General features: G+C 45.8%; 1 protein-coding gene across 5 annotated transcripts in view; it reads right to left on the bottom strand.

The window, feature by feature from the left end:
- Window positions 1-14,606, bottom strand: part of Crim1 (cysteine rich transmembrane BMP regulator 1 (chordin like)) — a 176,360-nt gene that overhangs the window by 73,427 nt on the left and 88,327 nt on the right. For 2 of the 5 annotated variants that reach the window (XM_006524601.4, NM_015800.3), the window contains one exon: window positions 58-179. The exons of the other annotated variants lie outside the window; for them this stretch is intronic. In XM_006524601.4, coding sequence (XP_006524664.1) covers window positions 58-179 — 122 coding nt within the window. The remainder of the gene's footprint in view (window positions 1-57; window positions 180-14,606) is intronic. 5 annotated transcript variants of the gene reach the window in all.

Below are 14,606 nucleotides of genomic sequence, written 5' to 3'. Positions count from 1 at the left end.
CCTCCTCCTCCTGCTTTCAAATGTACACTCTCTGAGAACAAGAGAAACCCCACGTACCATTAACACATTCAAAGACATCACAGCACTTTCCAGGTGTCCCATCTCCACGAGAGACTATTCGGGGAGTAGATCCCACCTCACAAACGGGAAAACCACATAAGCCAGAGAGACACTCGCATCTGTAACCAAAGAAAAGGGAAGGAAAACCCCATGAATAAATAACAACACAGAAGTCGGGAGACCCCCAAACAAAGTGGCAAGTACCTACTCTACGTGATACAACCTGGTTACCTGGTATGATAAAGGGATGAGGGAACGGTTGTGCTAGTAAGTAACTCTCCAAATAACTTTATCTCATGTCATTCATGTGTGTGTGTGTGTGTGTGTGTGTGTGTGTGTGTGTGTGTATGCGTGTAAGTGTGTATATGTGTGCATATATGTATGTGTGTGTGTGTGTGTGTGTACACACACACACACACACACACACACACACATACATATATATGGCCCCACTTTAACTTTGCCCAGTTTGGAAAATACATTTCACCTCATTTCTTCATTAACCAGGTGGTACTCACTGCAACACTTTCAGATGATGCAAGGCCATCTCTATACACACAGGTCAGGGATGCTCACAAGGAATGAGTGTTCCCTCCATTCTGTAGCCCCAGGCTGCAGCCTTGTTTCTAGTGATGTGTAGGCATCTTCTAGAGGTTTTTATCCCCTCCTCAATTAAGTTATTGGCTTTCTAGTCACCTTGAGCAGTACTTAATTTACGTTTTCGTGCCAAAGACTGAAGTCTCTTTATACACAGAAGAACATAAGGTTTAAGTAAATGGACTTTGTGACAGCTGTCTTGGAAGCAGAAAGTTTTGATTTCTTGAATTCTAAGCTACCACAGGTACATGTATCTTTGCATACGGGATGAGGTATTTCATGAGCAATGAGCTCTGGTCATTGCTGACTTTAATTCTGCTGTGAAATCTATCTAAGCACAGGAGCCGATAAATAGAGGTAAGTGAAGAAATCAAGGAACGACCTGAACAGGTTTCTCAGATGCAATGAAGTAAGCGTCTTACTAAGATGCTCAGGCAGCTGGAGCCCAGCATACAGACATAGCAATGAGAGATAGGGAAAAAGCTGCTGGCCTCTGGTCCTGGGACGCCACTGGGAACGACTATGGGTCAAATGGTAGGTAGAAAGACAGAGTGAGATGCCAGATTGGATTGAAAGGGGTAAATAGGACTGTCCTTAAGAGAAAGACAGTGGAAGGAAATATGTGGGTTTCTATGTATAGTGGGGGTGGTGTTACAATCAGGGAAGAATTACTAATAGATTCTTTAATTCTGTTTTTTCCCCCTTTCCTGTTTGAGTGATTGGTTTGTTCTCCTACTGTTTGAATCCTTGATAAATTAAAATATGCATATAGTCCTCGACTATCTCAATAATCAGGCCCAGAGTTTCAATGACATTTACACTTGACCCCAAACTAAAATGAAAATGAAGTTAAAGTTTGCATCAGAGACCATTAAGAGACACTGGATACACAGGTGCCCTGTGTGAAATGGACATAAATGAATGCAGTAGCCACCCCTGCCAATTACCAGGGGAATGTGCTGAGCTGTCCTCAGAGGACCAGTAGGGACACTGCAGGCCTGCCTTCCTCCTCGGAATCCCAGGCTGTGTTTGTATCTGTCAGCCTGGATTCACAGACAAGAGCCTAGCATAAATGTCTTCTGAGAGGCTCCACCCCAGCAGATGACCGAAACAGATGCAAAGACCCACAGCCAAGCATTAGACCGAGCTCGGGAAGTCTTGTGGAAGAGTTGGGGGAAGGACTGAGGAACCCGGAAGGGATAAGGGCTCCACAAAAAGACCAACAGAATCAACTATCTTGGACCCTTGGGGAATCCCGGAGACTGAACCACCAACCAAAGAGTGTTCAAGGGCTGGACCAAGGAGCCCTGCACATGTGCATCAGATGTACAGCTTGGTCTTCATGTGAGTCCCCCAACAACTGGAGCAAGGGCTGTCCCTGAAGCTGTTGCTTCTCTGTGGATGTTGTTCCCCTAACTGGGCTGCCATGTCTGATCTTAAATGAGAGAGGATGTGCCTAGTTCTGCAGTGACTTGTTGGTATGCAGGGGGGCCACCTCCTCCTCAGAGAGGTGAAGGGGAAGGGTGGTGGGAGGAGGGTCCATGTGAGGGGGGTACTTGGAAAAGAGGGGGGCTGCGAGCGATCGGGATGTAAAGTGAGTAAATAAATTAATGAATGAAAAAGGAAGAAGCCACTGGAGAGATGTGAATGAGACACTGCGCCCTCCATTCCTCTTTGGGTTCTTCTACATGCAATGATGGTTAGATTCCTGAGGGAACGGGAGTGAAAACCTCATTAATGTTTTACTGTAATCATATTATTGTCTACATTTTAAGACAAGTGCCTGCTTGTTTTACAGGTGGAGTTTTGTATCCCTGAAGTACAATGACCTTCTAGGGCTGAGTTCTATGAACTGGCCTTGTAGCATAGAGTATGGTAATTCCGTAGTCCTCCATGCTCAAGTGCTTAGCCACTACAGTTTTAAGCGACATAGTCATATTGCTATGATCAGAGCTGGGCATATTTCTTACACAACTGTACAACTTAAATTCTTCATACTGAGGGGCCACACCTGATTCCTAGTACCTTGGTGCAGTTAAAACTGATGGCATCCTACAAGAGTAGCTAACTGTTTCTGCTGCATCTTCTAGATGCACGTTCTGCCTGGCGATAGGTTGGAGATAGTCATTCTTAAACACCCAAGAGCACACGTATGCCCCCAAAGTACTTCTTCTGGTGTTGTTCTCGAACATTCTAGTACCCCTTCTGTCTGAATACTTATGTGCACTTCTCGGCTGGACCCTCTCCTGGACTGTGGGAAGTCATAGCACATGGAACATCATGACTAACCTTGCCCTAGATCTACCACATTTCCCGGTGTCCACACGCCCCTATTAAAAAAGGGTAAAAGGTACCCATAAAAGCACCATGTAAATGAACTAAAAACTACTCAAAAAATGCTTAGCAAACTCACTTAGAAAAGGAAGCTCTTTTTTCTCTGACAATTTCCACTGAGATTAAATGGTTGATTGTAAGTAGGTTGGGGTGTTCTTGGCTCCTCTCCTCTTACCTACCCCCAGGTGCCAGCACACGCTTCCGACCTGGTGCCATCCTTTGACTTCTGATAAGAGTCCTCTGAACCTAAAATTAGCACTTTAAAAATGAATGAACTGAGGAAGGACTCTGAAAAGGCAAACATCTGGACTCAGACCTGAAATATCTTGCACACCTGTTGTAAGGCTCAGATCTCGCAAAAAAGTCTTAAAAAATTTTTTGGGGGGTCAGGTTGAAACGGACCCAATAGCAATTTCGTACATCTGAACACCATGCACGTGCGTCCTCTGCTCACAGGTCTCCCTCATTTGTCCAGGTAGCCATTAATACATCCCCTACCCCCAGTTTGCCCACACCATACAGATGTACATATTCCTGCTCTCTATGCTTTCCATGTGAAGAAGCGGGACTTTCTTTTGAGTCCCTTGGAGGAAGCGCTGAAGCATCCTGACTGACCTTTGTCCTCACCCTCTCCTTTGCTATCATTTCTTTACTCTTCTCCCTGCTAACCTTCCCCTCCCTCCTACCCCAAACCCTGGATAAGAGCAAGCAAGGCAAAAGAGAAAACAGATGGATTAAGAAACTAACATGAGACAGATGCTTAGCGTGGCTGATGTCATCACTCACCCCTCCCCAGTTTCCTGCGCTGCTTCCCTTTGCCCCAGCCAGGCCACACCCAGCTTACAGCTTTGTTCCTGCGCCCACCCCCACCTCCTTCCATTTATCAGTGTCTCGGAGAAGCACTCATCACCCAGAGCTTTTCCTATGCAATGCTCTCTCTCTGCCCTAGGCCAACTCTTGCTTCACTGTTTCTGCTGCTCGCTGCTAACTGCCTCCTGAGTGTTCTCTGTCTGGCCCGTGGGTCCAGCTGCCTTGTAGACATCAGCTCCTCTGAACACCTGGGCACACTCGTTTGGAACTCTGCTCACTGTGTGCTTTGGTCACATGCTCTTTTTGTGTATATAGGTAGTGCACAGAATGAGACATAATTGGAAGCGAAGAGAGATATTAGTTAGTTTAACAAACAGATAAGACAGCAAGGGAAATACAGGCAGAGGCCCTAGATGGTCAAATCAAACAAGTCCCCTCCGTACAGAGCAACCCAAGGATACTCTGAGCGTATGTCTCATCCTTATGGGATGAAAGTCACGTACACAGCACCTACCCTCCTGAAGTATAGAATCCTGTAACTATTTCTTCACCCTAAGCAAAACCGCTGCAGCCTTTGTCTCCCCTGTCTCCCCTGTCTCCAGCCCTGGCCATTACAAGTCTGTAAGATATGTCTCCTGCATATCTAACATGCCAACCTATTTTTTGGAATCCATATAAATGAGATCATAAAATAAGAAGGTTAAGGATATTTTGTTCTTTTGACATTTCAAAGAAGTGGTCATCTGTATAGGTAATTTGTCAGCAGAGGCGGGGGGTGGTGGGGGAGAGGCCTCTAATGCTATCCTTGATATTATGGTAATGATCAGTCAAAACGGCCATGATAGTAAGTTTCCGCACAATGTAATCATTGCTGCAGCTAGGTGGGGCTTGATTAAGAGGGGCGGCCCTATTTTTTTGCCTAGAGTAGTGGATTCTTGAGGGCCTAAGTGGAATGATGAAGAGCCCTTAGAAATCACATAAACCCCTAGAGGGCACTCACTTCCTGAGGAGGCTCCATCCCAGGCAGTGCAGAACCTCCCAGACACAGCTTCCTGTGTGTAAGCTTGGCCTCTGGTCTCTTGGAGCACAGTATTGGATGCTCTGCTCGCTCCCATTCTAGCACCAATGGCCAACCCGCCATTCACTGAATGCCCCAGCCAGCCCTAGCCTGTAGTTCATATGCCCAGCCATCCCTGCCTCTCCTTTCATCCCCACTGAGGACACACAGCCCTTAGGACCACATACCCAAAAGGATTTCTCCAGAATTAATTTTCCCTCCTCTGACGTTTAACAATAAATAGACAGGGTACCTGAGTCTTGGAGAGTACCTGCTTATTTTAAGAAATCACAATCATATTGATTCTCTTGTCAGTTTCCCCAGTGAATGAGGGGATGTCTTACGGAAGAAGAAAATGAGCAACAAATATATCCAGCAAAAAGCTGGAACCTACCCTTTCCCATTCATGGCTGTTAACTTAGAGCTTTGGAGACATGCGTTGGTTTTTGTTGTTGTTCTTGCTGTTTGTTTTAATATTCCTATTTTTATTTGTGTGTGTGTGTATGTGCGCACGCGCACACATGCTCATGCGGTTATGTGCATGTGTGCACGTGTGCACACATGTAAACTAGAGAACAACTTTTGGGAGTTAGTTCTCCCTGTCCTTCATGTGGTTCTGGGGACTTGAACGCAGGTCACTAGATCAGTGGCAGGCACCTTTACCTGCTGGGCCAGCCTCCTGGTCCTGCGTTGTTTTTCCACATTGGGAATGGGGAACTCAGAGGGGCAGGGTTTTTCAGATCACAATGTGAAAGAAAGACAGTGGGATTTGCCTACAGCACAGGCTCTGGGGTCCTGTGGCTAAGGACCAGCCAGGGAGGGACCGCTCCCATACATTTCCCCAGGCTCCATCACCCAGCCAGCACCCTTGTGCGTCTGTGTGCAGGGCTGGGTCGGGTGGATTAGTTTTGCTTCTCACTTGAGGACTACCAAGCGGCACTAGTTCTTAACCTTGTCACGGCAGGGACAGGCAGGGACAGCCGTTAGCGTGTGCTCGCCATCCCTTACAAAGGCTCCTTCTGCTCTGAATGGCATTTCTCAGGAATGAGGAAGAAGAGAGTGACTTACTGTACCCTTGGCACCCACCAGAACAATGTAAAACTATCAGCCACTGACTCCAGTTCCCAGGAGGTTGGTTTGCTCACCCAGGAAATAAGGTACAGGCTCAGAAGAAACATTCTTCTAACTTTGAAACTCTACTGCCACTATTATGACCCCCCTACCCCCACCCAATGCGGCCGCCTGATCAAGACTCTTTTCTATCGCGCCTCACTGGCAGATACCCAGTTCCTAAAGCCCAGCACACCTGCACCTGCTTACTTCTCTCCCTTCTTGCTGTCCTTCAATCCCGACTTTCAGAGCTGGGTCAGTGTGTCCCCGACCTCAACTTCCCCACAATTCTTGCTTTGCCTGGAGTGTAACAGCTGCAAACTTATATATTCTTTCTATACTCCGGGAGAAGAAATGGCGTGCTAAATGCTGGGGGTCTGGAATCATGGAGCAGCTGAGACCTGTTTTGAAAAACTACCCTGAAAAAAAAAATCAATGCTTGTCTGTCTGCTTACCAAGAATGAAGGGAGAAACTTTAAAGGACACTAAACAAGGGGAATATTACCATTGCAACTGTGGGGAGGGAGTCTTCCGCCACCCCACAGCCCTCTCTGCAAAGCGCAGGAGTGCCTCAGAGATGTGCCTTGTGGTGGGCACTAGCACACAAATAGCAAATATTATTCTAACATCCCTCCACTATAACATCTCTCCAGAGCGGGACACTGGAAGCTATATGCCATCTCAGGCCCATCTTCCCAACACAGACACTTATCTCTGCCCACGTCCTATAAGAAACACAAGTCCCAAGTTGTGAAGCATTCTAGAAAAAGAGTTCATCAAATTTTTTGGCTTCCCTCCACATCTGAAGACAGTGCCTGAGCCTTCGAAGCGGGAGAGGTGTCCCTATCTCCAACCAAAGTGGGACAAGGAGAGAAGAAGCATTTTTATACTTCATGCAGCAGTAAGGCTGCAGAGGCTGTTAATGGAAGGGCTTGTCAGGAGCAGAAATGATGCTGCATAAAACAGAATCCTGTTCTAAAAAAAGCAGCCTCACCATTAGTGAAATCTGATGCTGTATTGCGTCACACCCTTACCTCTTTCCAGGAATATGTACATTTAAAACAGGACAGCGAATAAAACATCCCAAAGAAGGAGGTTTGACACCGAACCAACGGTCCAACTACCACTTTGGAAAATAGTTATAGCTCCCTATGGGAGATCCTTCGTCTTGAACTTCCCTCCTGTCTCTCCCTAAGAGATTTACCACTCCCTGGAGGACTACTGACCGGACTTCACCCTCCTCCAGCTAATCCCCCTATGAGCTCCTTGAATCTTCATCACCAGTCACAGCCAGCCAGAGGATCCCTCACTGCTGTCCGCCCAGTGGTCCCTCCCCAGCACAGGCAGTTGCTCCCAGCATAACAGGTGACCGCTTATTTCTTATGACTTTGACCTTAGAGACAGGAGGAAAGGAACTTAGTTTTCTGTGGCTGTTAATGCTTGTCTTGTTCTGTTGAGAGGAAGAACAAGGTGGATATGTTCTCATGCAGGGAAGATACAAACCCAAGACAATTAAGAAACTAGGACAGCCATCCTGGTTTCTCTCTTCCTGCATTTCTCAAGAGACAATTATGGCTTCCTTCTCAAAGACGCCGGAAGTCTAGAAAGCAGACGGTGCGAAGCTGAAGGAGAAGTGGCACACTGTAGGAAAATACAAGCTTACCCTAGAACTGTGCCCCACAGAAAGGGCATGGTGAGAACAGAGCAATGGCGATTTCTGTAAATTGCCTGTCTGATGTGACCAGCTAACAAAATGCTGGGACAGGCTTGAAGAGGCTGCGATCTTGCCAGCAGCCAGACCAGAGGACCAGCAAGAGCTGAAAGTATTCCTTGTTGAAAGTGTTAGGGCTGGGGCTCTGCAGACATTTCCAACCACCCTGTGCAGTTCAGTTGTCTGACAGAGGGTCCTCTCCTCCACGTCCTTAGGTCTGAGAGAAGCTACTGGTGTAGCTTTTCATGGGCTGGCAGGACGGAGGAGGGATACCCAGAGGACGAGTCAAGATAAGGAGGACAGAAGAGAAAATACCACATCACAGCCTGAAAGGAGGGATGGACGTGATAAGAAGATTTTTATAAGACGTTATTTTCTTCGTTGTGTACATGTGTGCCTTGTGTAGTATCTGTGCACCCATCACATGCACACTCACATCAGCAGAGACCTTGGATTCTCTGGAAGTGGAGTTACAGATGGTTGTGAGCTACCACGTGGGTGCTAGGACCCTAGGTGCTACCAACTAGATCCTTTGAAAGAATAGCAAGTGCTCTCAATAGCTGAGCTATTTCTCTGGCTGCGAGAATAAGTTTTAATACAGTCAATGTAAACATTCTCATTTTGAAGCCAACTGCATTAGAACTGGATGCTCTGGAGGGCCGGAGCGAGCGAGGCTGAAGAGAGATGAAAAGGGATCTGAGGACAGCTACAGAGTACTTACATGTAATAAATAATCTATAAAAGAGAAGAAAGAAATGGATGTTCCGGAGCATGGGATAGGCTTGTTTACAAATGTGCATGCAATCACATCTGTGATTTGTGGAGGCTGTTGAGCACCTGCCCTGGACCATGAGAGCAAGCACTGACTTGGGGACATCTGGACAAGTCTTCTGCTTGAAAACCTAAGCTCGGCCTCCACGGCTGGGGCTACACGTGTGGCTTCAGGTATCCAGAGACATGCAGCTCAGGTTGGCACTGAAGCAGAAGACTCTAGACATCCAACTGGATGCCCCTGGACAGTCAACTCCAGGCCTCTTATCCTTGTCCTTAGCGGTAAGTGGCAGACTGTATAGGCTCTCATTGTCTGGGGAACATCGATCTGCCAAAGTATTGATCTGCTACCAGGGACGCATCTCCTATACTAACCTTCATTCCAAATGAACCCCAGGAGCCAATCTGGGCACCAACAAACAAAACAAAACAAAACAAAACAACAACAACAACAAATCCACACATCATGCAAATATTTTAACCCCTACCTGGCTCTCTTTTAAAGACGTCCTTCTGTCTACAGTGAGACTGGGAACCCCCACACTCACCCGGGAGGGAAGTCAGAAGTCTCTAACCACTGGTCACTCCCATGTCCTTCTGTAGCTCAAATTCCTACCCAAGACCCAGAGGCTTCTAGAAAGGACACTGACACAAGATAGTCTCATTTCTGAGTTCTGGCTACCTAGGAACAATGTGACCTTGGGAGCTCAGGCAGGTTATATGATCCTCGTCTCAACGGAAGCACATGGAAATAGAGGTGGCTAAAGTTTCCATATGTCATAAGACTGCTGTGTGGATTAAATGAGCCGACACATGAGAAATGTCTAGCTCACTGGTAGAAACATGGAGGTACCCCACACCTGTCATCCCTTTTAATACAATTTAGGAGGTTTCAGGATGAGTAAACGATGCAATTTCAATACTCTGACTTCACGTGGGCCTTCAAGATTCACGGTCCTTGCTTCCATCCCTGTCCCACTTAAATCCTTATTCCATCAGCAATGTCTTTGAAGTCGTATGCAGATGACAACAGGCCATCTTCCCAGTTCTTTGCACTCATACTGTCATGTTGTCTACTCCAAGATCTTACTAGTTTCTCCCAAGTCCCTATCCTGATGGAGGGCTCTCTTCAAAGGAGCCTCCTTCTTCTGGTGTTTAAGAGGAACCCACCCAAGACTGACCTTTCTAATATCTTTACATTTCCCGACCCTTTTCCCTCATCCTGCATCTGGTCTCACAACCACCTGGTCTCACAACCATAATTCTCAGTCATATCCACCATGGACCGCAAGCCTGGAAGCCTGCAAAGTCCTATGAACAGAGCTGACGGCTCAGGAAGGCATGTCCCAAGAGGCGGCACTCTCGTCCTTTGCAGAGACAATCATTTGTTCACAAGACACCTGTCTTTTATGCAAAGCACGCCAGTTTAGTGATGCTGGCAATTATTAGAAACATGCCAAAGAAAGTCATCTCAAGAAAAGAAACACACCACAGGGGTGGAGGGAGTCCCAAGGACGCCAACTGCAAACTGAGAATCTACCTGGTGACTTCTTTTGTGCCAAAGGCTGCTGGGAAGAGCGCATTCCTTGAGGGAGCCAGTCCATCTGTGATCCCTGTGGGACAAATCTTCCAGGTCCCACCCACCTACTTGATGTGCTGGAGGCACAGTGGCAAATGGCTGATGGTGTGTGGCAGCGGGAGGGTGGCCATAAGAAGTCACAGATTGAGTAGCGTGGGCACGGAAGGAAGACATTCTAGGTGTAAAAGGAACTGACTAGAAAGCAAAAAACAATCTACTGTGCCAAGTTTGGGGCAAAGGATTCAGGCTATGAGAGGCCTAGCATGTTAAGATAAGGACAGGGAAATATTACCAAGGAACTGGTAGCTGATATGATGGAGAGGCAAGCTAAGGCTGGCTAATAAGGGATCTATTCTAAGAAGCATCGTTTGTTTTTATGTTTGTTTGTTTTTTGTTTTTTAAGTAAGAAGAGAGTATTAGGAAATCTTAAACAAGTGATGTAGTCTTGCTTTTGGGTGGTTATCTGGAGGGGGGTCCACTCCATTTCTCTTGAGTCATGAAGATAGATGAGATTAATACAAATACTTTCAGCTGCAAGACACATTTAAACATTGAAGGGAAAAAAAAAAATCAATGACTCTAATAGCCTAGAATGCCCTTTCGTCTTTCTCCGTCTGATGAACTCTGACTCATTCTGAAAGACTCAGTTCAAAAGTCAAATCTGACAGCTTTCCAAACAGGAATTTGCATCTCCGTGCCCCATAAGCTTTTCGTTATTTTGCACACTTCAGCCTCTAAAATATGCAACACTCGCTTAAGATGACTGTGATTTAATTCGTGTTTGTCTTCCCTGAAACTAAAAGCTCCTTGACATCGTAGACAGTTTATTCCTTCCAGGTACATGACAAACATTCTATATATTTGTTTCCTGAGCAAGTCAAAACTGCAGGGTCTGGATGCTGGGACTTGCCCCAGGTTATCCACAGAATGCAGTTAAATATATTATTTAATCGTGTTAGACAGCAGTGAAAGGAACATATACAAGGTAGGTCTTGTTCCTCCTAGGGTGCACAGGTTAGATTAATCCATCCTGCTTCATTCATGTTTTCAGTTACCCCTTCCAAAGGCAAAGTTCTAGAAATAAACAATCCTAAGCCTTAACTAACATCCTGTATGTGCACGTGTCTGCGAGTCTCAGACAGACTCATCCTCTACAAACCCAAACCGGCCTCAAGTTCATGGTAATTCTTCTGCTTCCCTCTCCAAGTGCTGGGATTACGGGCCTAAGCCACCATGACCAGCACGAATAATTTTTATGACAGTCATGTCACTATAATGGCTGTGTTTTATTTGTTATGAGAATCTTCTTGTGCTTTTATTAGGGGGCCTATATGCATTGGAAAAACAGATTATATAGTTTATTTAGTCCCATGTGAAATTCCAGGCATACATGAAGGCTCTGGAATATGTTTGCCAAAGACGAGAAAGGACAAACGTAACTAATGACTTAGGTCAATCGTAACACTTCTCCCAAATCCATCCAAGGAAAGGATGACTTGGGAGGTGGTCTGCACGGTCCACTCACTGTAGAAAGACCAAGGGAAAGCGGTTGTCTCTGTCTCCAGGGTTCCAGTCAGCTCTTCCACGTCTACCAGGGAAACACAACCTTGAACCTCGACAAAGTGCCAGGTGCAGTTACGAACAGCTGTGACCTCTGTCCAATGGGATGGGTAAGTCTGAACCATTCAGAACAAGGGTAAGCCAATGGGCGATACAGCCTTGCTTGTTTTCAGGACTAACACAAAGACAAAATAAAGACTAGGTATTGGGTTCAATTCATGGAGGACCACACAAGGCACAGAGTCCGGGTACAGAAAGGCGGAGCGCTCACACATCTGGAGGACAGGACTTACAAAGCAGGCACTCTACTGGAGAGGGAGCGCATTTCTAGTGGGTAAGGGCTTTAACTTGTAGGAAAGCATATTTTCTTCAATCTGGGGAGAGGTCCAACAATAACATGGAATTCTTACAATTATTTTGTTTCAGAAAACATCAGAGTTTAATATAGACTCTGGCTTTTTAGCCATGAGTTGATTTTCTATTTTGGGCCAAAAATTACTATGACAGAGGGCAATGGAATAAATGCTCTTTTCTAAATTGAGAAAGAAGGGCTTCAAATATACTTGCAACCATTTTTTATTTATTTTTTTATTTTTTTTTGCATGTGTTTCAAAACAAAATGAGATGCTACTGCCATAGGGTGTCAAAGAGTCAGGAATGCTTTAAATGCCTATGTTAATGTACAGTTTTACATATTGTATAATTTATCATCAAAAATCATCTGGAGGAATTGTTTAAATTAAAGGGAACAACACTTCATACCACAAAGAAGAATTTTTAAAAATGTCTAACAGACTGATCTTTAAAAAAAAAAAAAAAAAAAAGACCCATCTTTGTTGAGATGGGAGAATAGGACAGATGGAGAGGATACTTCACTACAAGGCACTTAATTTGATAAAGGCTTCTTGGAACTGCATATTCAGGGACAATTTCTACTGCTGAGCTTGAGTTGGCATGAGTAAAGCAACTTAATTACCCAGCACAACTTTTAACAGTCGTAGCATCGTGCCCAACACATATGGCCCGATAATAATCAGGGGTACATACCCCTGTTTCACAGAGGTGAGAGAAGGGGTCTCTGAGTTCTGAGCATTAAAGGGGAGCCCCTAACTGCCCTCCAGGAAGGTCAGCTTTAATGTGTTTGTCAGGGAAGAGTGGGTGTGCTCTGTTGATAGTCCCTGGTCTGCCACACCCACCCTGAGGTGCTGTTAAACACTTCAAAGACAGAACAGGTGGGTCTCTAGAGATAGGAGAGGTGTTGAGGGGCTCAGGGAAGCTCAGTCACCTACCAGAGGATCCACACACTAGCAGAGAGGTTGTTAAGTGACTGCTGCACTTTCTCAGAGCCCATTTCTCAGATGTGGCTGAGCAGAGGAGTGAGCAAATCTACTTCGTTTTCAGTAGGAAACGAAGCGTGATATTAAAATCAGAAACTAGGGCAAATGGGAGGACTAACAGTAGGCACCCTCCACCATTTTCCACGTGTGTATCTTTTTGAGTCCTCTGGTTTCTGTCTTGTTGTAAAGGTAGCACACACCTGGACAGGTTATTTGCTTTATGTCTTTCTGTAATCTAGGTTTTGTTTTTGTTTTGTTTTGTTTTACTTGGTGGAAAACAAGTCTGTAATTGGGCGTTTCTCTTGAAGGAGGGTTACTGATGATAACCCTATCAGATGACCCTCTGGAAGTCCAGAGCTTTCTTGCACCCATTGCTGGCGATACTTAGAAATTGTGGCAGCCTTTTATTTTGGCAAGAGTTATACCCCACAGTGAGCCCAGTGTTCTCTGTCTTCCCTCTGTGAGTCTTGATTGAACTTTTAACAGATTTGAGCACCCCACCACACACACACACACACACACACACACACACACACACACACAGTCGGTACACCTTATTTTCACTCACTGCAGATTAATTTTTTATTAACGTACATGCTTCTCAAGGGAAGGAGAGCCCTGCCAAGGATTTCACTCTGCTGGCTTCATGTGGGATGAGTCCATTGCAGGCTGCAAATTCTGGAACTCCAGAATGTCCCTCTCCCAAATGTCTGTATCAACCCCCCCCCCCCCAAGTACAGCGTGCTAGCGATCTGCTAGAATCCTATTATTGTCACACAACAGAGCACTAGCAAAATAGAGGGTTTTTTTCCCCCACACAAATGCAAAGAAATTGGGAGTGCAGAGTGGGGCCACCCTAGATTTCGGAACTGAAGCATCTGAGGGCAAATACCTAGATCTGGTCTTCAGGAGAAACTCTATGTGACCTTTACTCTGGCCATGACGGTGCATGTAGATTATGTCTTTGCCTTCGTGGGACTTCCCTTCCTGAAGGTTGGAGCTGATCTGACAGAACAGGATGTGATTTGGAAACTATCTTGGCTATCAGAGTCAGTGTTTTAGAGGAGAAAAGTAAAACTGAGACTCACAGGGAAGAAAGGTAACAAAATATAAACCTCTCCCAAAAATATAATTGTGTGTGTGTGTGTGTGTGTGTGTGTGTGTGTGTGCATGTGTGCCACTAAGTGTAAAACACAGAGACATTGAGAATACAGAGCTAAATGAAGGGTGAGAGAAGAAAGACAAACAGTGGAAACTTGGGAAAACTTGGGATCTTCACAGAAGGGAAACTGCACCTAGGTCCAGGGGGCACTAAGCATCCATGCACAGCCGTGTCTGGGCTGATGTGGTCCGCCGGGGAGAATGGGAAAGGCTCTGGGGAGCCCCCTGGCCCTCCCCATCCTACACCCACATTCAAGTCCTTCCCACAGCACACATACCAAGGCAGCTGACCGAGGCCGATAGAGAAACCCACATTCCACTGTCTAATAGCAATTGAATAGGGTAAATCCTTATTTGTAGAAGCCGCCTTTGCTCTGGCCAGACAGTCTCTGCTCCTTCCTTCTCCCTCGGACCTATCCAGCCACGTGAACAGGAAACATAGCTAGCAACAATCACGCAGCCATCTACCAAACACTATCATCGACTTCACCTGCTTACCGCCCACTCTTCATAATCCAA

This window comes from Mus musculus, chromosome 17 (assembly GCF_000001635.26).
Source record: "Mus musculus strain C57BL/6J chromosome 17, GRCm38.p6 C57BL/6J".
Taxonomy (NCBI): Eukaryota; Metazoa; Chordata; class Mammalia; order Rodentia; family Muridae; genus Mus; species Mus musculus.
The sequence above is the reverse complement of the archived record's forward strand: the minus strand, read 5'-3'. Positions and strand labels throughout refer to the sequence as shown.